The sequence below is a fragment of the Salarias fasciatus genome, chromosome 7 (assembly GCF_902148845.1).
Source record: "Salarias fasciatus chromosome 7, fSalaFa1.1, whole genome shotgun sequence".
In the NCBI taxonomy this organism is placed as follows: domain Eukaryota; kingdom Metazoa; phylum Chordata; class Actinopteri; order Blenniiformes; family Blenniidae; genus Salarias; species Salarias fasciatus.
In genome coordinates this window covers 26,045,105-26,069,768 of record NC_043751.1, presented here as the reverse complement: position 1 = coordinate 26,069,768, position 24,664 = coordinate 26,045,105, and the positions used below count along the sequence as shown (strand labels likewise).

The window sequence follows — 24,664 nt, the reverse complement described above, 5'->3', positions numbered from 1 at the left end:
GAAGCAATCTTTGGTTGTTTTTTGCTCTGTATTTGTATTGTTTCTTTTGTTTTGATTGCCTTTGTATTGTACTTTGATTATATTTCCAAATTAAACTTGGTTAAGTTGTTTGTACCCAACCAGTTGAATGCATTTAAAAGTGAAACCAAGTTAGTGTTTGAGAGGAGCACCTTTTACTTTTACCCGAGTATTTTTAGCAATGGTACTTTTACTTTCAATATATAATATTGGTTATTGTAAGTGCTTGTACAAACATTATCAGCTGGCCTTTGCTCCTTCTCTCTGGTTTATCATGAAACGATTGAGATAGGAGTGCAAATGGATGGAATTGAAGCTTTCTATTTTTTCAGGGAAACCAGAAATATGATCCTTGATAGGACACCAGGTACTGGAAACAATCTGGAGTTAGAAGTCAAGAGGTTTGGACTACATGGTAGAGAACATGCAAACTCCACATCCAGGCCAGACCTGAACTCATACTACTGTAATTGTAGCAATGTGTTCATGATCAATCTTTAATCTAAAATGCATCTTTTTAAAATGTCAATAAAAACATAAAAGTACCTGCGACAGTGAATGTTATACATTCATTAAATAGTTCACATTCTCAAAAAATAAAGGGTAAAATTATTTTCAATTTGAAAATAAATGAATAATTGCTTTAGGGCATTCAATACAAAAGCTACACTTTCCATCACTGTCCTTTTTGAGTCTGTGCTTTCTATAAGTTTCAGCAAAATGGGTTTTATGGATAAACATAAAATATGTTTCCTTATTTATTCAACCTAGTAGGGAGAAGTCAAATCTTTTCCCATCTTTAATCAGCTAATCATTTCCAATATGGATCATCACAGGGCAAAGTTGTAAACTTTTTTTAGCATTACTCTAATACACTCATTGTTATTTTGAGAATAAAATATAGACATATTTTCCTTTCAGGTGTTGGGACCTAACAGATTTGTGGACACCAAGTCTCTTTTTACATTTAAAAAGCATCCATGCGTGATAGGGGATGGCTCTAAACTCCTGGAGATACTGGGATGTCATGTCTTCTAAAAAACTCTTCAAATCATTTCAGAACAAAACTTAAAAAAAAAAAAAACTTTACTGCACATGTAATGTTGTTTCCAAAGCAGATTTTATTTTTAATGTTTCCTTGTCTTTGTTAATCCAAATTCCGTAGCTATGTAATGAAAAATTCTGCTTGCGTATAAGTTAAACCCATTTCCCTGAAACAGGAAACTGTTGCGTCTTCACGCGCTGACCCCGCAGAGGTTACCTCCGGTCAGTCGGATCCAGCAGCGGGGCTTCACGTCGGTCTGCTTTCTGGACTCTCTCAGCCATGGAGCGGAAAGTAGCTCGGGAATTTCGGCACAAGGTAAGATAAAGATGTGAAATATGTACATTCGTTGTCGGAGTTTTTGTTATACATTTGTTAAACTGGAGCTCTTGGTCTACCTGTGCGTCGCCGCGCCGCTCAGGTGTCTCTCGGGGGGATGTTACGCAGACAGATCGGCCAGTCCGACAGAAACACTCAAGATTAAATTTTTTTTTCCTCATAATTTATGTCCAATCCTGATAAAACAGTTGTATTTACACAGGTATAGTTTAAAGCTTTATGGTTTTAATTAATTCTAAATATATCATTTTTTTATTTTTGTTTATGAATGTAATAGTCTTGCGACAACAGCTTTAATCTATTTATCTTAAATATTGAAACAATTTCATTCTAGGATGGATAAAGCTATTCTATTCTATTCTATTCTATTCTATTCTATTCTATTCTCAGACTAATATCTATAAGCATGCAGTCTAAGGATGATTAAATATATTTGTTCAACATGCAGTACAAAGACTTCCTGTGAGCGTAATTTCTATTTTCCTACTGGAATCTTACTGTGAGAAACACCACACACCTGAGGTCACCCTGTGAGGATTTGAAAGTAGAGTTTGGTACTGTATGGTTTGTGGTGGTCGTCAATACATGAGGCAAAGCCCTGAGATGATAACTGTGAGCAAAAGACAACAGAGGAGGGCAACATGATCTGCTCAGGGGCATTTGTTTCTTGCTGCAGTCCACCAGGGATCACCACTCGGCCATCTGTGTTGCAGGCAGATAGAGTCCCATATTGCAGGCTTCTTACAAAGGGCAACTTGGCATTAGGTAATGTGTCAGATATGTGCAGCTGAGCGGAAGAGGTGAGACACTTTACTGGTTTAATTAGAGGCTGAGGGCACAATCAGGCTTTGTATCTTTCAGGGACATTGAACATTATAGACCATGAATTCTGTGAGAAGTGTTTGTGTCCCGTGTTTACTTGCCTGATTTTGATCAGGATAAAAACAAAAGTATACATTTTTTTAGTTCATTCTTCCGTGTGAAAACAGTCTTCATTACTGGAACCACACAGTGCATCCCAGAGTGCTTTTCTGACTGACTGAGCTCCAGCCTTCCTGGTTTATGGTGCCAAAGTCTGCTTGCAGTTCATTCTGGAGGAGTGGCTGAGTGTGTTTTCACTGCCCTGTGCAGGAGAAATTTATGACAGCCATAACCACTATGACATACACACACAGGCACGCACGCACTTTGTCATTTGGCTAAGCCTCACCATTGAAATAAACTGATGTAAAAATTCACAGTTATAGCCATTTAATTGATAAAGGTTTTCAAGATAAGGTGTGCGTGTGATTGTTGGGTGTGAACGTTCATCTCCGTTTGTGTCTGAGATGTAAGGTGACACTGCTGACCTCCCCGCTGCAGCCTCTCTTCAGCCCTGCTGCCATTATCACCACCCAGTAGTTTGATGGTTGGACACAGGCAGCTGTTTTTTTCTTGCACCTGCTGCAGTCCAGGGACCTACAGGATTTTACCCCCAACACATTTTTAAGTCTTGAGTAGACTTGAGGATAGGTGTTGGTTAGAAATGTGTTATATCAGCGACTGGCCGAAGCGGTTCCTCAAGCCGGTGCTGCAGCAGCTGAGCCGTCATCAGGTCTGTATGAATCCTGCAGACAGCTCCAGATCCCCCCGAGGTGCTGACAGGACGACAGGGGAGCGGAGCGGCCGCTGGGCTCCCTGATGGAGGATGGTACCAGATGTGTTTGTTTTCTTGCAGGTGGAGCTGCTGATTGAAAATGAAGCAGAGAAGGATTACTTGTATGATGTTCTCCGCATGTATCACCAGTGAGTCACATCTGTCACTGCTTCAGCGGGGGCACAGTGCATGTGTGTTGAATTTCCAATAACAGTTTTTGAATAGATTGCACTTTGTAGCGATTCCTGAATTGAAATAGAATGGATAAAACTGGATTGCTATAAATCTCTGTGCCCCATCCTGCCTCCAGTGACAGAAAAATGAGAGTAAATTCCAAGGTGATGATGGTAATTTGATTAAAATGTTTCTGGCAAACCTTTCTTGCTATTACTTGCCAGTGTAATGTGGGTTTTCACCTTTGGAATTCTCTGAACATTTCTGTAATTGAATGCCTCCAACCTTTAATCCAGCCCCCGGTCATGTTTGATGCACAGTTCAAACCGCGCTCTCCATCAACAGCCTGGCCTCAAAGAGCCGGGCGAGTGGGTGGAATCCAGGGAAGGTCCAGGTCTTGTTTTCAATTAATCTTTGCACAGAGGCAGAGAGCCCTGTGGCCATACTGGTTAAGCCTCCGCTCAGTTTCCACTGAGCCCCGACAAGCCTGGCCAGTTACCAACAAAAGCTCTTTTTATGTGCATCCTCCAAACAAGGCTGAAATGGCAGGTATAAATAATTCAACAAGCAGGTCACATGGGCAGATTTTAGCCTTTAGCTTTTACTTTGCTGCTTTCAGAGCTCTTCTAGTTGCTGAGATGATTACACTGTATTTTTCATCAGCATCTTGACATTGCAGACTTGTACTCATTCTGTTCCTAAAAAATAGGCAGTTTGCATGTCATTGGTTTATATATTGGTTTATATTTTTTCAGAAAGCTTTGTTTACCAGCCTTGTCTGTAGATGTGTATAAGGTTAAATAACAGAAAGAAAGGACTGTAGAGATATAAATGATATAAATAACCAAGCTTTCCAAACATCTAAAGAGCGGAGGATACTTTTAAAGATTAAGATTAAGATTATATGGAAAAAGAGTGTTGGTTCACTTGCATCCCTTTCAAGCATTCTGAGGAAACAGTCTTATAAGAAGACACTGGGGCTTCGTCTCCTTTAGTAAGATATTCTGGTTTCAGGAGAAAAGCTTGAGAAGGAGCTTATGTGTGTGCTTAAGCTCACAGGGAGTATTGAACTCCCAGGAAGAGTAAGCTCACATCGTTAGAAAACGGAGCACTGAAAGGCACTGGAGACTTTTTGGTTGTTTTTTTTTTAATTTAAGTGTTGCTGTATCATATTGGATTGTATTTTAAATTGTGCAATGTGCTTATTACATTGACAGTTACTTGCGAATAGCAACATTTTCTTATTTATTATTGATTAAATGCATATTGAACAGTCTTTTTCTTAACTTCATCACACATATAATGTCAGTAGGCATCACTTTAAATAAAGTTTAGGTAAGTTAGAAAGACATTAGAATTTGTACTGTGCTTAGTGTGTGTGTAACTTTCATTTTACATGATATACCATAACTTTTTTTTGTGTGTGTGTGGCTGCAGTCAGCATTTATATTGATGTTAAATGGTCCCTCATCCTCTCTGTGTCTCTCTGAGGTCCATGGATCTGCGAGTGCTGGTGGGAGACCTGAAGCTGGTCATCAATGAACCGAAGCGCCTCCCCCTGTTTGATGCCATCCGGCCTCTCATCCCGCTCAAACACCAGGTGGAGTACGACATGTTCACCCCCAAGAGGTCACGGTGAGTTCAGTCTGGCATCGCGTTCATCTTTTTTTTTTCCATTTTAAAGCACACTTCTTTGTGGGCTCGACAGGCTGCGTCATATTTCCCTCGCTTTCCCTTCTAAATGTGCAGGAAGCTGAAGGAGGTGCGTTTGGATCGGACACAACGTGACGGCCTGGGCCTGAGCGTCCGAGGAGGCCTCGAGTTTGGCTCCGGTCTTTATATATCACAGATCGTCAAAGATGGACAGGCTGATAACGTCGGCCTTCAGGTGAGTATTGTAGTTTTTCTTATTCGGTGTAGAACCTTATAAATAGCTTTCTGTACAAAGGAATTACTGTTCGATTGTGCTGCTTTAAATGTCTTATACAGTTACACCGTTTGAGTTATGCTACACTGCCCATACACAGATTTATATACAATAATATAATTTATGAAGTCTGGATTATACATTATAGCGAGACAAATTCTATCCATGTACTGTCTAGATAGCTGGAGTCAGTCCCAGCTCAATGTGGGGGAAAATCTGGCTACACTTGGTTTAGATAGTTGGTTAATCTCAGGGTAAACTCAGAGAGACAGATGCACACCTTCATCTTTATCAGAGAAATTGCTTTTTTTTTTTTTTGGTGACATTTCATGTCTGTGTCGGTCCTAACCCTGGACTACCACTAGGTGGGCTAAAGTGCTGTGATAGTTTAACTCCGGTTGTACACAGTCACTGATGAGTCAGATCAATATGAGACATTCAGCCTTTTAGGAAACAAAAAGTAAACATGAACCACGATGTTTGATGACAGATTTTGAAAAATTTGATACTGAGTGTTTCATGATTTTACTTATACTTATATGATAGATGAGCTGTTGCTGTTAACGCTTCTATTGTCAGAATATATTTTTTGCCTTCAAAATCCTGTGTTGAAGAGGCTCAAATTCTGCACTTCTCTTTTTTAATAGGTTAGAAAAAGGGTGTCAAACATGAGGCCAAGGGGCCAAAACTGGCCCTCAGGATGCTCCAATCTGGCCATGCCAAACCACCAAGAAAATAAACATTTCCAAGAAAACACCATTTAAAAATATAAAAAAAATGAAAGCAGACAAAACACAACACTGGGAGCCTGAGATCATTGCGATTGAAATAACCTCAGTCATGCTGTCAGTTTGTAAAAGCATGCAAAATGCAACAGTTTTTTTTTTTTTGACATTTCACTGTATTTGGCACCAATGTGTATCATTAAAACTGACTTTATGTTGAGCTTGTCTTAATTTTCTGTATCAATTGTTTGCTTGATGTATAATTATTGAGATGTTGATCATGTACACGCAACACCACAGCAAAGAAAAACTTTAAGTTAAGATTTAAAGGTTATTGTGGGTCATATGTTGAATCAGAAGTGTAATTTCTGCTCCTGTGTTGATTTCTAGGTTGGCGATGAGATTGTGCGTATTAACGGGTACTCCATCTCCTCCTGCATCCACGAGGAAGTCATCAGCCTCATCAAGTCGAACAAGACCGTGTCACTCAAAGTTCGACGTACGTCTGACACCACTTTCCTTTTTTTTTCTTCTGAATGATCAATGAGTGACTCTCATGAACCTGAATACACAGTAGCCTACGGTGCAGACGATAAGAAGGGTTATTAAAAAAATAGCACAGTAACATTTCTAGAATATTTGGTTTGATTGACACTCATGTTGGTTCCTCTTTATGCTGGAACTTGCTAGTAACTTTCCTGTAGCTTTATGTTCTGTGTTGTTTGCCTTTGCTGCAGAATAAAATTGGAATCAATCTGACAACTTCCTGTTGGTGTTACGTGACAGATGATTTGCATCACGTCACAGCTGCCATAACCTTAACACAGCATTCTGGTTTGAGAAAAGTTTTATTTATTCTGCAATAATGTACCTTTTTCTTCTTTAAATGCAGATGTTGGGATGATCCCAGTTAAAAGGTAAAATTTGTTATTTTTCATTTGTTGTTTGATGGACAGAAGTCATTCACAAGATTAATGGTTCCTAATTTAGGATCTGGGATAACTGCTACAGCAGGGTGCCAAATATAAGGCCTGTGGGCCAAAAGCAGCAACGCAAGAGCCTCCCATTTCTTTTCCCACCAAAACTCCAAGCAAATTGCAAAAAAAAAAAAACAAAGAAAATATTGATATTTTAACAGATTTCTAAACAGTAGTGGAGAAAACACTGAGACCTGGGCTGAGAAAAAAGTGATGCTGCCTTGAAAGTTAGCTACCTCATTTGTCAAAGCCATGCTGTCATGCTTTTCAACAACACTGTTTTTGGACAGCTTTATGTTGAAATTGTTGTAATGGTTTGGTTTTGTAAAAACACTGACATTTTTATCAAGTATGCTCTGCACTGCGACAAAAAATAGCTGTGGAGTTTAATTTTAACGGTAATTATTGCACTATTTTACTGGTCCAGCCCACCCAAGATGAAATTGTTCTGCATGAACTATAAAGTGTTTGACACCCTTGCTGTAGAAGCTTGCTGGAGGTTGTCAAAAGGTTTTTAAAAATATTCACACATTTCAGTGAAAAACAGAATAACCTGAAGCAGACCTGTTGGTGAGAGTGTTTATGTTTGTCAGAGTTTGTGTTGATTTACCACAAGCCTTTTTTGGAGGATTTCATGAAAAACAACAAAGTGAACCACTGCTCTAGAATCTTCTCTCTCTGAGATTCTAGCGTTCTTACGGCTTTTTGTCCGTCCTCCAGCTCATCAGATGAGCCGCTGAAGTGGCAGTTTGTGGACCAGTTTGTGTCTGAATCAGGGGTGAGACTTAGTTTTAATTCTTCCTTTTGGCCATTTGCACTGCAGCCAGTTTGTGGGATTTTCATCCCTTTCTCTTCCGTGCTGTACCAGGAGAAGAAGAGCAGTGTGGCTGGCTTGGCGTCAATTGGCGGGAAGGAGATCAAGGAGAAGAAAGTGTTCCTCAGCCTCGTGGGCACGACGGGCATGGGCATCAGCATCTCCAGCGGGCCGACCCAGAAGCCTGGAATATACATCAGCAACGTGAAGCCGGGCTCCCTCGCTTCAGAAGTTGGACTTCAGGTGAAGAAAAGACAACGCTGCAGATGTCGATGTTTATTGTTGTCCTTCCGCTGAACCGCATCTCTGTCTCTAATTGACGTACAGATTGGAGACCAGATCGTGGAGGTGAACAGCGTGGACTTTACCAACGTGGATCACAAAGAGGTGAACTGGTGGTTTCAGCCCTGTGTTTCCCTGACCACATGGCAGAACGCTCAAATAGCTCCTCGTGTTGTGGAATTATCTTGCGTTGCTGTTGGTGATCGTGTCTATCGGCCCGCTATAAAGGGCACTGAGATTGTCTTCGATTAGATATTCCATTATTTGTACGACAGCTTGTGGCATTTAAATGTGCTGACGGTACAGAGGCAAGCTATTTGTGTAAGAATATAAACTGTATCTCTCTTTCACACACTTGGGTTAAAGGAGTCCGTTGCAGATGGAGGTGGGGTGGGATCTGTTCTCCGTCAGCGATGACAGTTTGGTTTTTTTCATCACTCTTCTCTTTCCAACCAGAGAAAATGTCTGATGGCACCAGTGTCACAGCGCTGTATCTCCTCAGCTGCTGCTGCTGTCGGGTGTACTGTTGTCAGACCAGGACAGATTTTTATTGTTCCAGTGAAAACCCTGATATTTATAGAAGTTCTGTATGCTAACGGTGTCAGGGTGGAGCGACTGAACCTGCAGAAAATTCACAGCCACCTGTTTCTCAGAGAGATTTGCTTGCTCCAGTCCGCTAAGGGCCTCCACACACTACAGGATAATCGGGCCGAATTTTGCCCCGATCCTCTCCTCCCGATCGAAGCCGACAGGGTCCGATTGTCGGGAGTATGCAAATGAGTTCGGGTCCGATCTTCGTGTAGTGTGCGGTGTGTTCCGAGAGATTTTTTCCGGTCGGAGCCTCTCGGGAGGCGTCGGAAGGGGAGATCGGAGATAATGAACATGTTCAATATTTCCGATCGCAAATCCTGTAGTGTGTGGTGCGCTCCGAGAGGCGCCGATCAGCTCTGAGTAGAGCTGTCCACACCCTCGAAATAAAGCTCTCTGATTGGATGAACAGCTCCGTCTCACCAAGGTGCCGCTGATTAAAAACATCCACTCACAGCTGTCAGAGCTGGATGATGAATATATGTCTGTGAAATATATTCACTATATATGACAGTGAAACAGAAAAGCCAGAGCTCTAAATTCAGCCGTGCAGAAAGTGATGGTTAATCCTGTCGCTCCTGGATGAACTGGATCCTCCATTCAGACCCAAACTCCGATCTAATATCTGTATCTCCGCCAGTCCTGCAATAATCCCAATGTTTTAATTAATCTCCGTTATTAACCATCACGGAAGAATGGGGAAGAAAAAAATAATAATAAAAGAAAAAAAAACTTTCCAGAGACAGAGCGGACTATAATGAAACTTTTCTAATCAAAGCTCAATGTATTTTTACTCTGATTTAAACTATCAAATCTGTGGACATAAAGAATGATTTAAGATATTTGATGATTTAAAAAAGTAGCTTTTATTTGACACGGTCTGCTAATAACTTTATTCTACTGCTGCACTCGGGACTCAAAAGTAAAAAAAAAAACAAAAAAAAACACACAAACAGATTAGCTAATAAGCTGAATTATTATTAAATGTAAATTATAATAAAATGATCTGAAACTATGTTTCCCTCTTCTGTACTGGAACATTTAAATTTTCTAACGAGGTGCTGACAGTCCGTGCTCTGTGCGCACGGCGGGTGGGGGTCTGCACTGAAGGAGTGATACCAATGTGAATGAATGAACTGAGGGAACGAATGCGTTCTCCACTTATTATTGAAAGTGGAGATGAATGTAAAAACAGCAATGAAGGGAAACGGCACAAAGTCACGTCGGACGACGTGAGATTTGGAGGAGTGAGGAGCCGATTCTCGGCTGAAGAATCTGCTGGTGTGTGGTCTGCTCCGGAGTGACACCGCACACTAGAAGATCAGGAGAGGAAGATCGGGTACGATCTGTCCTCTGCTGTCGTGTAGTGTGTGGTGTCTGAATCGGGGAAGATTGAAAAAATCCTGTAGTGTGTGGCCGGCTTAAGTCCTGGGTTATTTCTCTGTAGAGAAGTAAGAAATACATCATTCTCCCAGACTTGCCCAGGTGAGGAAGAAACTAACCTGGAGAGACATCATCATCTGCACTTACATTCCCACCAATCAACCTGACCTGTGGCTCCTTCAGACTGTGGGAGAAAACCCAAAGGGAGGCTACAAAAACTCATCACAGAAATCTACAGGGCGGAGGGGGGATTCTCGCTGTAATGCAAGCATGCGAACCAGTCCGTGCTAATTTTTAGAAGATTTTCCAATCAATGAATAACTTTTTTTTTTTTTTTTTTTAATATTTACAGGCTGTGAGAGTCCTGAAGAGCAGCAGGAGCCTGACCATCACTGTGTTGACAGGAGCTGTAAGTACACTCTAAATGTGTGTGTAAAGCTGCATCACCATTTTTATCAATAAGTACATTCCTAAAGGCATTATTAAAAGATGCTGGGAAAAGTATTGAACATATTGAAATGTATTTACAAAGCTAGTGGCATGCATTGCTCAGGTTGGATTTTGAACATCAGTATATTTTGTCACAGTAAGGTTGCAGTGATCTAGATCTTTGCCTTTGCTCATCATGAGATGTTGGTTTTCTGACATCTAGCAGATGAGGCACCTTATAATAGGCCATTAGTCAGAACTGAACCAGCTGACTTGAGTTTTCACTCACAGGGGACAGGAGAACTTTCCAATTACTGATTTATTTCAGCTAATTGTCATGGCTTCTCTTGTGTTTTTGCATCTCTTTTTCTTTTGCTCAACACTTTTGCTATTTTTGCTATTTCACATCAATTCTTTAATGGACGTTTATGGGTAGCTTTCTTATTTATTTTGCATGTTTCATTTGCATGTATTGTTATAAACATCTGGTGAAAATTTAATGTACACTGCACTGTGAGTAATGTGCTGGGGAAAATGGTCAGACGTTCACAGCATTTAGTCTTAGCCTATATATCTTGCTTTCTATAACAGGAGCGTCAAACACATTTTAGTTCAGGGGCCACATTGGGTCTCAGTGTTGTGTTGTTTCTGCGACTGTTCAGAAAATCTTGTCTCTCATCCTTCTTTAACAGACTCAGTGTTCTCTTAGAAATAGTTAATATTTGCTTGCTGGTTTTGGTCGAATTGGAGCCTCTTGCGGGCGCTTGTTTTGGTCCACGGACCTTATGTGTGACAACACGGGTTCTACAACTTGATTTAATTCATCCCCGTATGAAAGGTTGAATCTTTTTCGATAAGTGAATGTGTTTTGCTGACGAATGATAAGTCTCGATTTAATATGATTCTCTGATTCTTCAGTTTCTGTGAAATCAAATATAAAACAGGCCTTAGTGAACACAGATCTGGATGGAAGGATGGATGTTGTTTTCATGGCCACTGAGCAATTGAAGGCTTCAGGAGTTGTTGGAATTACAAAGTATTAGCCCTGAAGAAATAGAGAAGGCCATGAAGGTCATACAGAAATGTTGCCTCAAGCCTAAATCTGTCCAATATGAATGAAATATGAAGAATCACACACTGCTAATGCCTTTTTGTGGAGAGGAAAACACATAATGATGCATGAACACAGTATTTCTGAATATGGATATTATATTATAATATGAGCAACGTCTGTGTGAAAGCTGTTCAATTACCTCCTGACAAATCGTCAGAAGGTAGAATAATTTATGGACCATTTGTCATGAGTGTAGGTAAACATACTTAAATCTCTCCTCCTTCTCTCCCCTTTCCTGCATTGCACATATTAATGTGGTGATTTGTTTGTGAGACGTCTCGTTATATTCCACCCAGGCCTCAGCCTGGTTTCTGCTGGAGCAACACTGATCATCTGTCAAATATCTCTGCGGGCAATTTTGTTTTTTAATCTGAAGACTGCTTACATGAGACAGGCAACCCCCTTTTATTTACTGTTTAGTTTTTTTTTTTTTTCCAATAAGCTGGTCTTGGTTTGCGTAGTGTGGTTGTAAATGTTCCGAAAAACAGTTTGTGACTTTTTCTTAATATACAATACAAAGATTTCAGTATGTTTTCTGCAAAAACAGGGGACTCCACTAGAATAAAATCCAGATTTATGCTTTGTATGAAGTTTCCAACATTTTTCTGGTGTGTATTTTGCAGGCTTTGTTTCATCATGCCATATTTTTCTGTGTATTTGCAGTAAACAAACAGTTTTAGGATTAAGAAAATCTTAAAAAGCTGAATTAAGAACAAATATTTTAAGAAACAGACAAAGTTCAAGCTACTTTGTCATAATAAATCTATGGTCCAGGATAATATTTCAATCACATGTTTTTTATCAATATAAATGATCAAGCTTTGTAATAACTTTTTGTTGAATAAATGTAAAGATGTAGCATTTTATTGTTAATGGAGCCCAACTGCTATTCCCAATAATATTTTTATATGAAAAACTTGATTTAACTATAAAAACTAGAAGAACCACAATATGTAAATTATGTGTACACCAAACTGCTTACGTGTTCTTCACCAGTGATTGTTTGAGCCCTCAAAGATGTCCCCAAACTAAAATTGACAGCCCCTTCCTCTCGGTGGGTTCTCAGATCGGTCTGGACTTGCCTGCGGGTCTCCAGAGTTAAACTCATTTGAGGACGTCCGCGGCACGTGCAGTCTGTCGCTGATTATCGTCTGGCTGTTCTCTCAGGGCAGCGAGCTGTTCATGACGGACGAGGAGCGTCTGGCACTGGAGGCCCGCCGGGAGCTGGAGCGGCAGGAGCTGATGCACAAGAAGAGGGTGGCACTGGAGACCAACAAAATCCTTAAGGAGCAGCAGGAGAAGGAGAGACAGTGAGTCAGCGACGTAAAACTTCTAACTGATCCATGTTTTAACAAACGATGCAGCCTGTGCAGCGAGTGACTGTAAAGTTAGTAAGATTGTTGTCTCCTTCACTGAATTCCGTGATCAGATTCAGTTTGAAAAGTATTGCCAGTTGATTTTTGGGTCGTAGCAGAAAAGTACCTTTGAATTATAGGGATGTATGATTTATTGGGCGTCATTGGAATTGACCAATTCTAAACATGAAAAAAAAAATCAGTATCTGTCCAATACACAAAAGTGAATTAATATGAGCAATCAATGTGGTGTATGTATGTTTCCCTCAGTGCCATTCTGGATTCTAGCAGCGAGAGATTCTAACAGCTGTAGGAGAAGGTTTTTTTTTTTTTTTTTACGTTTCTGTCTTTTGCACCAGAAAAGGTTTTCTTTTAAATGATGTCTACAGTATGTTCACATTGCAGTCATTTTGAGTAGTAATTGTTTGGTTTTGCAGAAATATAGTCATTCTCATCATGAATACTCTACGCCATGACAGAGAAAACCATTAAAGTCTATTTAAATCTTATTAAGGCACTATTTTACCAGTCCAGCCCACTCAGGATGAAACTGGGCTGCATGCAGGGAGTATTTGTAGTGTAATAAATGTTTTGATGCCCCTCTGCAAATATTATGCATCCAACATGAATCCAATATGAGAATTTGTCGAAATATATAAAAACAAAATTGTGTTTGTGCTACATTTCCAAGATGAGAGAGCGCTGCAAATTATTCCCAGTACCTTTTTTCTTTATTACCTCGAAAGCATCTCTTTGTGATCATGCAGAGAAGGAAAATAAACACGCAGTTTGTGAAATGCTGGAAATTATTAACCGGCAGCAAAAAAAAGTCTTCCCACAAAATTTCATGTGCATTTTAACAATCAGCAGCATCAAAGGCAGCTGTCTGTCAGGAGCAAATTCAGCATTTAAAGTGTGTTAGGCCTGGCCTCGGGGCAAACTGAGCACCACATGAAAAGGAAAAATTATTATCATCCTGACCCTCAGGGCCAAAACTATTTCCATACTCGCAACAAAACTGGCATGTTTTCTCATTTTAATCGACAAAACATTAAATGTTGAATATAGCTAAAATAACAACAACTAAAATGCAGCATGCAGGCTGAAATCTCTGGGCATCACACAGTTTTTAGTGAAAGCTCATGTAACACTGAGGCTGAAGCAGAGGAGCAGGTGAAGCAGCAGTGGAGGCCAGTTACCTTCCTGCAAAGTCTCTTGCTATGATTCCTGATCTTTCCGTTGAAGAAGAATATTTGCCAAGACGCTTGCTGCTTTAGTTCAGGGGCCATGTGCGGTCCAATTCCATCTTGAGTGGGTTGGACCAGTAAAATAGTGCCATGATAACCTTTCGAGAAAAGGATGCTGACGGTGGAGCAGTGAGTCATGAGGCTTTTGTTGGGAACCCAATTCCCAAAACGTTTGGCACAGGTTACAGGGAAACCTTAATCTCACCTTCAGCGATGTTTAGTTTAAAGAAAAAACAAATATACATACACACACACTGCTAGAAAAAGGGAGAAGTTGTTGTCTCCACTTACTAAATAGATATGTAGCAGTATGAGACATGATTTCAAAAAAAAAAAAAAAAAAAAGTTTTTGGCTTTTATTGGTCAGTAGATCACATAGATTTATTTTTACTCCGCAAAATTATGTGCAGGTTTCCTACATGTGTGTAAATTCAGAGCGCGCCCGCTCAATTCCCTTCATCCTCTGGTGTCAGCAACATACGGGGATGAATAATAGGGCTGCATATCATCTCTGTGAGGATGCTGCTCTCAATGGATGCCATAAACTGGATTAAAGTCATACATCCTGGAATTATAGCTCTGTGCACCAGCATGTTGAAGTGCTTTCATGTGCTCCACAGGAGAAAACTGGATATCTCTCAGAAAACTGCAGAGGAAGAGGAGCGCTACAAGCAAGAGATGGAAAAGTACATAACTAATTAGTGCATTCAGTAACAGTAGAGCATAAATTGAGTGTTGTTAAGCAAGTGTATAAATGAATATGTGTGTTTTAGGATTGAAGCCGCGGAGAGGAAACACAACAGAGAATGGGAAGAGGACTGGGGAACCAAGAGCCGACCCAAGAGCCCGAAAAGCCCACGGCCTCCAAAGACCCCGTCACCCACCCCTGCTGAGATGAAACGTCCCTCTACTCCCAAAGCCAAGCACTCTCGTAAGGACACGGTTTGGCTTCCGTCCCGAAATGCATGAATCCTGCGTTTGTTGCTGTGTTTCACTCGTTCCTCTCTGCATGCTCCTCGACTCTCCTCCTCCCTCTGCCCTGGCCTCTCCTCTCAGCTGACCAAGCCAGGGCTTTCACAGACGATGATGATGATGATGATGAGCATGAAGAGGACAGACAAGTGAGTGGGAGCCTCCGCTGCGCCGTGGCAGCTGTTTGTAGGAGAGCATCCATACAAGCAGGCGTGCTCCACAACACCTGCCAGATTTCCTTTGACAATCAGATGTGAACAAAGTGAATTATTTAACCTGTTGTTATTACTACACACACAGCTTGAAGTTAATGAGGGAGAGTAATTTTCATTTGCCAGAGGCAGCTTCTTGTTGTGTCATTCAAGTGCAGTTTGGATTTATAGTCTCAGATGTGCTGTGGCTGTAAATCAGTGCTTGAATGGAACAAGTGCTTTCTTTTCTTTGTGTGGCTCCTTTTGTCATATCGCTGTCGATCGTGATAAGAAAAGATCAGCCTTTATTGGTCTTCTGGTGGAGAAATTCAGTGTTGCCAGCAGTGGTGTGTAAACACACACACACACACACACACACACACACTGGACAGAAAAATTCAGACATCAAGAGGCTGTGCAAACATACGTAAGTCTAAAATGCATAAATAGAACAATGGTGCAGCACAGAATATACCAATGCACATTATATATAAGCTATACGTGCATATCATATATAAGTATAATAATATATAAAATATAAATATATTCAAAAAGAATTCAGTTAGTCTCTCTTTGGTTTCATTTGACAGTTGAAGTGACCGGTGTGCATTTCTGTCCTCAGCGTTTGGCTGGTTTTATCGATATGAAGGGAAACTGCCATCGTTGCGTAAGGTACTGTCGGCTGTGTGTGTTCAGTTTGCTGTGAAAAAAGTTCTGTTTTTCATTTTTTTAGTATTACAGTTCTTGTTCTCAGAAGGTTTTCATTAAATCCCAGGTTTTTGCTGGGGTGTGTCCAGCTGTTCTCGCATGCTGTGTGGTGTAGGTCGGTAGATTTATTATTTTAACTAACCGATGAAACCTCAGAAAGGAGAAAAGAAGAAGAAGAAGAAGAAAGTGTCGAACACAGACACACTGCACGAGCAGAGAAAAAGCAAGAAGGAGATGGAGTTTGAGCTGAAACTGGCCAAAGAGAAAGAAGAGATGTATGAACGGGAGAAGCAGCTCAAGATCAGCCGGCTTGTCCAGGAGGTATGAAAAGAGTGATGAGGAACAACCGAACGTTTTCCAAACGTGGATTCTTATTTATTTACACGTGTTTTGGGGCTTTCTTTTCACCGCAGCCCTTTTGTTCAGTTGTCTGTGTGAAAGGATGGCTGCTGTTTGCTGATTCTGCCTCTGTGCCAGGTGTCAGAGACAGAAAGGGAAGATCTGGAGGAGTCAGAGAAAGTGCAGCACTGGGTCGAGCGTCTTTGTCAGACTCGGCTGGAGCAGATCTCGTGTGTGGAGAATGAATCCCCGGAGGTACTGAGCGGTCAGGATCTCTCCACACTCCAGCTATTGTTCCAGTTGCCGTGTGTCACAGTGGGTTTGTTGTGGTTTCAAGGACGAAAACAGAGTTGTGAAGGCTTAAGGCTCATGCGGAGTAACAAAACTGTTGGGAAAATGGGCCAAGATGCAACCTTACAGTTCTTAGTCTGCTATTTTTCCTCAATATGCTTAAATTTTTTTCACTTTCAATTATGAGTTCTTTCGTTTGCCTCAAGCAAAGGAAATTGCACTATAATTTAGTAAGAAACTCTTAATAAATTTTTCAAATTAATTTTGTTGAAACAAAGTACCCGAAGTATCAGACAGTTGCTGAATATTTTGTGAGTATATTTATTGATTTTTAACCAGACAACACAAAATGGGACTGCTAGTGTTTCACTTTTTTGAATCAGTGAAAACAGATTGATTGGTTTACGTGAAGGTTTAGACTATAGGACAGAAATGAACATAAGCGACGATATGAAGCGTTTGTTGTGTATTAATTCTTTGAAGCTGTCCCCGCCGCTCTCCCCTGCTTCCGAGCCAAAAGTGAAGCGTTTCCCCGGAGGCCTCCATCTGGCCACCACTGACCTGGACGATATCAACCTGGATGAGGTGGATCAGAGCCTGCGCGGCCCCCTGAAGAGACTGGCTCCCACCCAGCCAAGCACCACCCAGCCCCCGCCTCCCTTACCCCTCCCTCCGCCCTCACCCAAACTGAACCCCACCATCCCCAACTACTCTCCTCCGGCCCCCCGGGCGCCTCCACAGCGCCGGCCTCCCTCTCCCGCCAACGGCAGGAAACCGCCATCCGCCCCGTCCACTCTGAACAACAGGGGGCGCCGGCCCCCGGCGCAGCCACACCCGACGAGGCCTCCCTCCTCATTCCATCCCCCTGCTCCGTCTCAGTCGTCCCGGCCTCCGTCGTCCCCGCAGCCGGCCCCACGGCCCCCGCCTCCGCCACCGCCTCCCCCTCCGCCGCCACCGCCTCCCCCTCCGCCCCCACCGCCGCAGCACGCAGAGGAGCGGGTGGGCACCCTCGGTGGGTACCGCCAGCACGCCCACCACCACCACCACCACCACCACCCCCAACACCCCCCCAGCCCTCCAGAGCACAGGAGCGAGTGGGAGTCGGGCGGATATCTCCCCAGAGGCGGCATTTACTCCTCCAACACCAGTGAGATGTCCTACCCCCCGAGTCCAAAGGTCAGAAACGCATGTGGGAAGTGAGTCAGGCGCACTTCACTGTGGATTAGTCTCGGTTTATGTTGTGAGCAATTAATCTGTTAGGAAAACACATTTCATTAACAGCGTTAATACTCAGCTGTCTAATGGTGTGTTTAATTTTTCCACATGTTTTATGCATGGAAAGAGTGCTGAACTTTGCGGCTGTTGAGTTTCTTACGTCGTTGCATGGTTTTTGTGGTGCTCTGCAGTTACATTTCATAACAGCAGCTTACAAATGGAATCTTTTGAAATTTAGAGTGGGTTGCAGCGTGTGTCGCTCTTATATCGATCGCTGCTCTGTGTGTGTTTGAGGAAGCTGAACAGTTCATTGTGTATCGCTGTGGTGCAGGTGATGAGAAACACCTCCCATGCCAGTCGTATTTCCAATTCGAGCAGCCTGCTGGTGAGTCTGTTCATCAGGAAAACATGTCGACTTTTGCCAACATGTTTTGCAAAATTACTATCCCAAGAAGATATTTTGATTCTGAATTGATTGCAAATGTTATAAAACACAAACATTTCCTCGGCTGCTCGGCGTTTCGCCAATAGCAACTGGCTCCCAGCCCGCCAAACCAGAGGCGCCAGATGGTTCCTGTCATGTCCAAACCGGTGATGCTGCCGCAGTCACAGACTCACCGACCGGAGCCGCACAGACCTGCACTCCGCTCCGATGGCCTGGTACGAAAACACGCCGCAACGCAATCCTCTCAACCTGGATCCAGCATGATAGAGTCGTAAAGCATTCACACGTCTGACACGGGCTGCGGGATTAATCTCCACCTTGTTTTCCAGCCTTGGATTTACAACACTCTTCAATCTGTTGGTTTTTAAACAAGACAACCAATTTTCCCTCCTCTCAGAAACTTTAATAAAACAGATCAATTACCCCAGACAACCATCTGAGGAAAACTTGTTTCTAATAGCTTTTTGCCCCACATGAAAACAGTCACAGCCAGGCCCCCAGAACAACCCAACATCTGTACCTCCACAGCTGGATGCTGAGGAGCTGCGCTCAGAGGAAGCTTAATGGTTGTATTGGGAAATTATTTACTTTTAATGACTACATGAGATGGCAAATTGCATTTCTATGAAGCTCAGCTGCTCACAGAGTCTGAATTAATGTGTTGTTATACATTTTTCTTCACTGGATTTCATGAGATAAATTCAAGTTTTGAGTGACAAAGAGAAAATGCTGGTGATTAAACCACAATATGTCTTATTAATAGTTTATTCTCAACGTACTCTCCCATCTATTTGATTTTGGTTAGTTCCTGTTCTTTTCTGTCTTGATAAATTTACTGCCATGTATTATCTTTATAAGCCTTGTGCACTGTTTCTGAACTTCATTGCTCAGTCGAGTCTGGCAGCCATTAAAGAACGCGAAGACGTAGCATGTAGTACAGACTTCTGATCTACAAAGGGATCAGTCCTCCAGCTCTGAAATACCACTCTCATAAAATGATTCATAAATCTACCATGAAATGGTGAAAGGTAGAAGACATTCTGTTAAATCTGAATACACATTTAGAATAATTATATCTTAAAGCAGAATACTCAGTAGAATAACAATCAGAGACAAATCAATGATATGAGTGACCATATAGTAATGGATTTTTTGGGGGGTTTCTTTTGGACTGTATGTTGGAATGCAATATTTGTGTAAAAGAAGAGAAGACTTCCTTCAGCGTGTAAGCTTTTTAAAGACATCCATGGAGAATTCATCCCATTCTTTTTTAACTATAAGTTGTGAAAAGTTATTTTCCAAAGAATTTAGTTATATAAAAATCAAACTAAAAACGTTTGCATCATTTTTAGTCACGTGATCACAGAACATAATCATTGATTGTAGCTACAGGTGACTCAGTATGTTCTGCTGAGCCACTGGTTGTGCTTCAGTGATATGCACTGTGGAATTGAAATTTCATCTCACTTGCCCTTCCTCAGTGTAGAGGAATATCACAGAAAATGAAAATTTAAAGAATATAGACATAACAGATCACCCAAGATAGGATAAAAAAAAAAAAAAAGAGAACAGAGAATATAGGAAAGAAAATGAATGCAGAAAAATGTTAATGTAGAAGTTAAAAAACTGAAATGACCCCTGAATATGCAATATATAGCTACAGAACATTAATTGTAGTGATTGTGTGGCAGAGCAGGTTTTGATCTGATTCCTCCCATTGTCACTTGCTTTCAAAAGTTAGAGTTAAATTGAGGGATGATTCAGTTCTGCTCTGTTCTCTTTAAAAGCTATCGATAAACCCACCTCATAGAAATGATGTTTGTATTTGTTTATTACCTGGTTTTGTGTTACAGCCTCCGGAAATGCTAAAACGGATGGTGCCTTTCAACTCATCTTTTAAATCAAAGAACAAGCAACAAGTAATCCATCCATTCACCTGCTCTCTGACTCTGTTATTACATTGGAGTGCTTCTCTTCTGTTGTTCTTTCTATTTTGTGGTTTCCTACTCCTGCATCAGGGTTCCCCACGCTTCACTGGAACCTCACTGATGGTTTCCTCTAGTTTTTTTTTCATGATGCACCCTCTGTGGTGACTCCATCACTGACTTTTGATCCGGTTGTGTATCTCATGCATGACTGCATTTGAATTGATTTATAGCAGACAGTAGTAGAGCGAACTCACAGTGTGGGAATACATGTCACAGCGTTGTGGTCTTGATTAGTTTTGATTTTTGCTGGTTTGTACATCGACTGCAGTCTGATAAAGGTTAATTGATGAGTCGCAGTGGGTATAATTTATCCGTCTGCACGTGTTAGTGCAGTGTGCGGTATTAAAAGAGGTCCTCTGAGACAGAAAAAGATCCGTTTCATTAGATGCTCTATTGTTACAAATGGTACGCTGCTTAGATGAGATGCTGGCAAATAAAATTACAAGTGGGTTCATTCCTTATGGTCAACTTAGAGCATCTGTGCAAGGACAGGAAATTCATTTTGAGACAAATGTGTGTCTACAGGGGAAAAAATCTCAGCCGTGTTGTCCTTTTTCTGTGAGCGTAATTCTGTTTCCTTCCACCTCCCATTAAAATAAATACAAGTTATTTTCACAAGGAATAATGAGGGCCCATCTCTCTCTGTGTGTTGTGAATTATTGTTGCTTGCATTGAATTATGGTGCTTTTTGGATTAATGCCTGAAAGCATCGCCATGGTTTCCCTTACTTCAGATAAATATTGATTATAGGGCTGGTTGTCAAAGGAAATCTGACCAGCACACTCCGCTGCTTGTTGCTTTGTATTGTTTATGTTCATGAACGACATTTCACCTCTCTTTCAGGGCTTTCAGAAATACGTGGAGGACTTCGATCCGCATTCAATGGTATTGTATGACGTCTTTTCAGCACTGCAGTAAAACAGAAATTAAAATAAAAACGGACCCGCTGCTCCTGCATAATTATCTACAAAAGTCATTTAAATATACAGAAATGTGATGATCTTTAGTTTTTCAGCAGTGTAACACACTGACTGTTCTCAATTTCAGCATTAACTGTGTTCTTATTGTATTTTTCAGGCTTTACACCTAATTAAAACCAGCCTCAAAATAAGCCAGGACTGGAGAGATTAACGGACTATTTCTGTAACTGTAATATCTCTGAGATAACCAGCCCGTGATTTATAACCACTCTCCCATTGGTTATTCCTTTCATGATATACATTTTCAGGCGGACTGAAGCCATTTACTCTGTTTTTACCTCTATCGACCTCTTTTCTACTTTCCCCGTCTTCAAACCTCTCTTGGTTCATAGTTCTCCTCAGATCAGATCGCTGGCCGAGATGTGAGACTTCTGAGAATTAAAAAGGTAAAACAGCATATAACTCAGTTTTCTGTTGTAAATGATACCTTCTGATGGAGGAACGTGTAAACCGAGACTGATGGTGTTTTTTCCTTTCTCGCCCTTCAGACTGGACAGCTTGACGTGGCTCTGGAGGGAGGAGCCGACTCTCCTCTGGGGAAGCTGGTGATATCGTCAGTGTATGAGGGCGGCGCAGCAGATAAACACGGTTAGTTCATTTTTCACCGTCATGCTTTGTATTCATGAAAATTCAACAACCATGCGACCTCTTTTTAATATTCACAGTTATAGTTACAATAACAGTGATTAGAAATATTACAAAAAAGAAGTGAAATATAAATATATGAAAGTGAAACTCAAGCAAAAAACGTGGATCTTGATTGTATAGTGAATAGTGTGCTGTCACTGCAGCCATGCTTTGATCCGTTAGTGCTAAACACAGTCCTCAGTGAGAAATCCACAAGGATTCTCCCTTTTTAAGCAGCTCTATGAAGGGGCCTCAGATTTTCCAGAATTTAGTAGCGGTGCTACAGATAGCCTAATTTTTTCCGACTTGAAGAAATATAAAACATTCTCCTTCCAGTGACCATTTGATGGGGGCTACTTTGGATTTTCAATTAATTGAAATCAGTCTTCTAGCGATTAGAGCAGTAAAAGCGACGACATTTCGATTGGATGTGGACGGTGAGGTTGAAGGTTCAGAGTGATTAAAGAATCCAATTGAAGAGCCACATGCTAACATTACTTCGTAGTAGAATTAAGTGCACTCATGTCAGTTTTGTACTTATTCAGTGTTATGACTTTAAACATGTTTTTTTGCATATAACAATAAATATCTTGTTTATATAAATTAATTTGTATGAGACATGATGAGTCAAGCTTTTTGCTTCATCCTGCCTCTTCTGAAGGATATAATAAGTAATAAAGATACAACAGTGGGTTGTTTTTTATTGATTTCATTTGACATAAAACAAAAAATGTTTGCATGCACATGGAAAATATGCACAATATACACAGAAGGACCTGAGGAGAAAAGTAAGAGTACTTGCCATAATACCGCAAATATGGACATTTATTGGAAAAATCAGTTTGAAGTCAGCTGTAATTGTTATTGTAATGTATTCAAAAAGACCAGAAACTAACTAGAGCAAATCACAGTTCATATACATTCACATCATATCTGTATTCATGCAGAGTTGTTATACTGCTGTTTTACTGCTGACTGTGAAGTTGTTTGAATGTTTGTAGGTGGGATTGTCTCTGGGGATGAACTTATGGCTGTGAATGGAAAGATCCTGCTTGATGCGACACTGGATGAGGGGCAGAACTCTCTGGCTCGAGCCTGGAATAGCGGAGGGGTATGAATCGCATCTGAAATTTAAAAAGAAAGAAGCTTTGTTTGCTTTGTGGCTTCTTGAATTTATGTATTCTATTGATTCAGCTGCGAGCTAATTAAACTGCTTTCCCCTCCAGGACTGGATCGATGTTGTGATCGCCGTGTCCCCCCCGAAGGAGTACGAAGATGAAGTGTAAGCATTCCTGTTGTTGCTGTTTATAGATGCACTCTTTTCATGATTTAACAATATTAGAAAGTTGCTCAGTAGTTTATGGCTTGTGGATGGTTTATCTGTGTGTGTGTATGTGTGTGTGTGTGTATGTGCATGTGTATGCGGCAGTAAATCAGCATCAGTCAGTCCCACTGTGAACAGAAAGGTGTTTGAAGGCAGTGCAACACTGTACAGACATGGCTACCAGCTTCAGCACTAGCCCTCCCTCTCCTCCCTGGGTAATCAAACTGGCCTTCACAGCCCCTCGTCTTTACTTGCACGTTAGAGGGGATGCTTGCTGTGTCTTTTTTTGGTGGGTCTCATTTTTATTCTTGAGGACATGTCACAGTCTCCCCTGTCAATCAGAAAAATCCCCCCTAAGAAAGCAGTGGACCGCTGTTTTCATTCACGGTTGTGTTTGTGTCAAACTGTTGAAGTTACAGCTACTAAAGCTGACATGACTGTATCTTCTTTATACATTCTGTTACTTTCTTCTTTTCTGTATAAAACCGCCTCTAGGCAATCCTTCAGTGATACAGTTGTGCCGGTCGAGTGAAGACATTTGTAACTAATGCAATCAGTGACCCAAACCACCATATATCTGCCAAGTCCTGACCCAGTGAGCCATTTTTAAGCACTTATGTACATCCGTGGCCTCTGCGGTATTGTTGCAGGCTGTCAGGTCATGGTCACTTGTAAAAGCAGCGTAGGACTCCTGCCAGCCTTCAGCAGTTGTTCTGATTGATGTTGCGCTGCGGGACTGTTACATGTTCTGAGATTTGAAACAGGACGCTAATGTCTCGCTGCTTATCAGCAACAACGAGTGGAAAGATGAGGAATTTTCTCATAAATCTGGACTGTCATCCTGCTGCATGTTTGTGGTGTTCAGTGTGCTGTGACGAAAACAAAGTGTAAGATTAAAAAGCAGCACAATAAAAAATAAAATAAAAACGTATTTGCTTTTTGTGTGATACTGTCAGAAGAAAGTAGATCTGACAAGATTTCATGATATACACCAAATGTTTGCTCTTCTCCTGCAGGACGTTCTTCTAGTTTCATCAACATTTCAGCCAAGAAAGCCGGACTTGTGAAGAAGAAACTTTGAAACCTAATTCTTTTTTTTTTAATGAACACACTCACATGTGATCCATCCCATTTGAGATGATCTCTCTGTTTGTCTTTGAGATTGAGCCTCCTGTCGATACTGTGAGATGCTGTTTTCACTGTCTTGCTTTGCTCTTGTGTTCAGTCAATATTTAGTTATCTGTAGTAATCTTCCTCACCTCTTTCAAGCCTGGAAATGGTTGACCTCATTCAGAGCGTCTGAGGATACAGAAGCAAAGAATCATTGACAACACACAAACGTGATCAATAGCACCTGTAATCTTCTTCTTCTCCAAATCTCAATAAACTGCTGTGCCGACTTCAAACATGGTTCTGTTGTCTGTCGTATGTTCACATTTGAGTTGCAGCTACGAGGTTTATAATGTAAAGAAAGATAAACAGTGAACTGCTATCAGCATAATGTGCCATTACCTACTGTCATGTCTTATGTTGG

General features: G+C 41.2%; 1 protein-coding gene across 2 annotated transcripts; it reads left to right on the top strand.

The window, feature by feature from the left end:
• Positions 1 to 1,280: 1,280 nt before the first annotated feature.
• Positions 1,281 to 24,378, top strand: ush1c (Usher syndrome 1C). 2 transcript variants are annotated; one of them, XM_030095825.1, is made up of 20 exons: positions 1,281 to 1,378; positions 3,117 to 3,184; positions 4,701 to 4,844; positions 4,959 to 5,097; positions 6,252 to 6,360; positions 6,754 to 6,778; positions 7,559 to 7,616; positions 7,707 to 7,895; positions 7,980 to 8,039; positions 10,258 to 10,314; positions 12,616 to 12,758; positions 14,671 to 14,736; positions 14,824 to 14,981; positions 15,107 to 15,171; positions 21,043 to 21,084; positions 21,512 to 21,565; positions 21,668 to 21,767; positions 22,808 to 22,917; positions 23,033 to 23,088; positions 24,147 to 24,378. In XM_030095825.1, exons 1-20 carry the CDS (start codon positions 1,343 to 1,345, stop codon positions 24,157 to 24,159), a joined length of 1,692 nt encoding a protein of 563 aa, XP_029951685.1. In that variant the 5' UTR covers positions 1,281 to 1,342; the 3' UTR covers positions 24,160 to 24,378. The 2 variants fall into 2 exon arrangements, with proteins under 2 accessions (XP_029951685.1, XP_029951686.1); XM_030095826.1 differs by lacking the exon at positions 24,147 to 24,378 and adding an exon at positions 23,236 to 23,326.
• The last annotated feature ends 286 nt before the right edge of the window (positions 24,379 to 24,664 follow it).

What these genes read in the sequence shown, in the direction of transcription:
- ush1c (XM_030095826.1), top strand. Translation starts at nt 1,343, where the DNA reads ATGGAGCGGAAAGTAGCTCGGGAATTTCGGCACAAG. An exon ending in AGCATGAAGAGGACAGACAA is followed by an intron (nt 15,172 to 21,042) that starts GTGAGTGGGAGC and finishes CCTCTCTTTCAG; the next exon opens with GGCTTTCAGAAATACGTGGA. An exon ending in AAGGAGTACGAAGATGAAGT is followed by an intron (nt 23,089 to 23,235) that starts GTAAGCATTCCT and finishes TGTATGCGGCAG; the next exon opens with TAAATCAGCATCAGTCAGTC.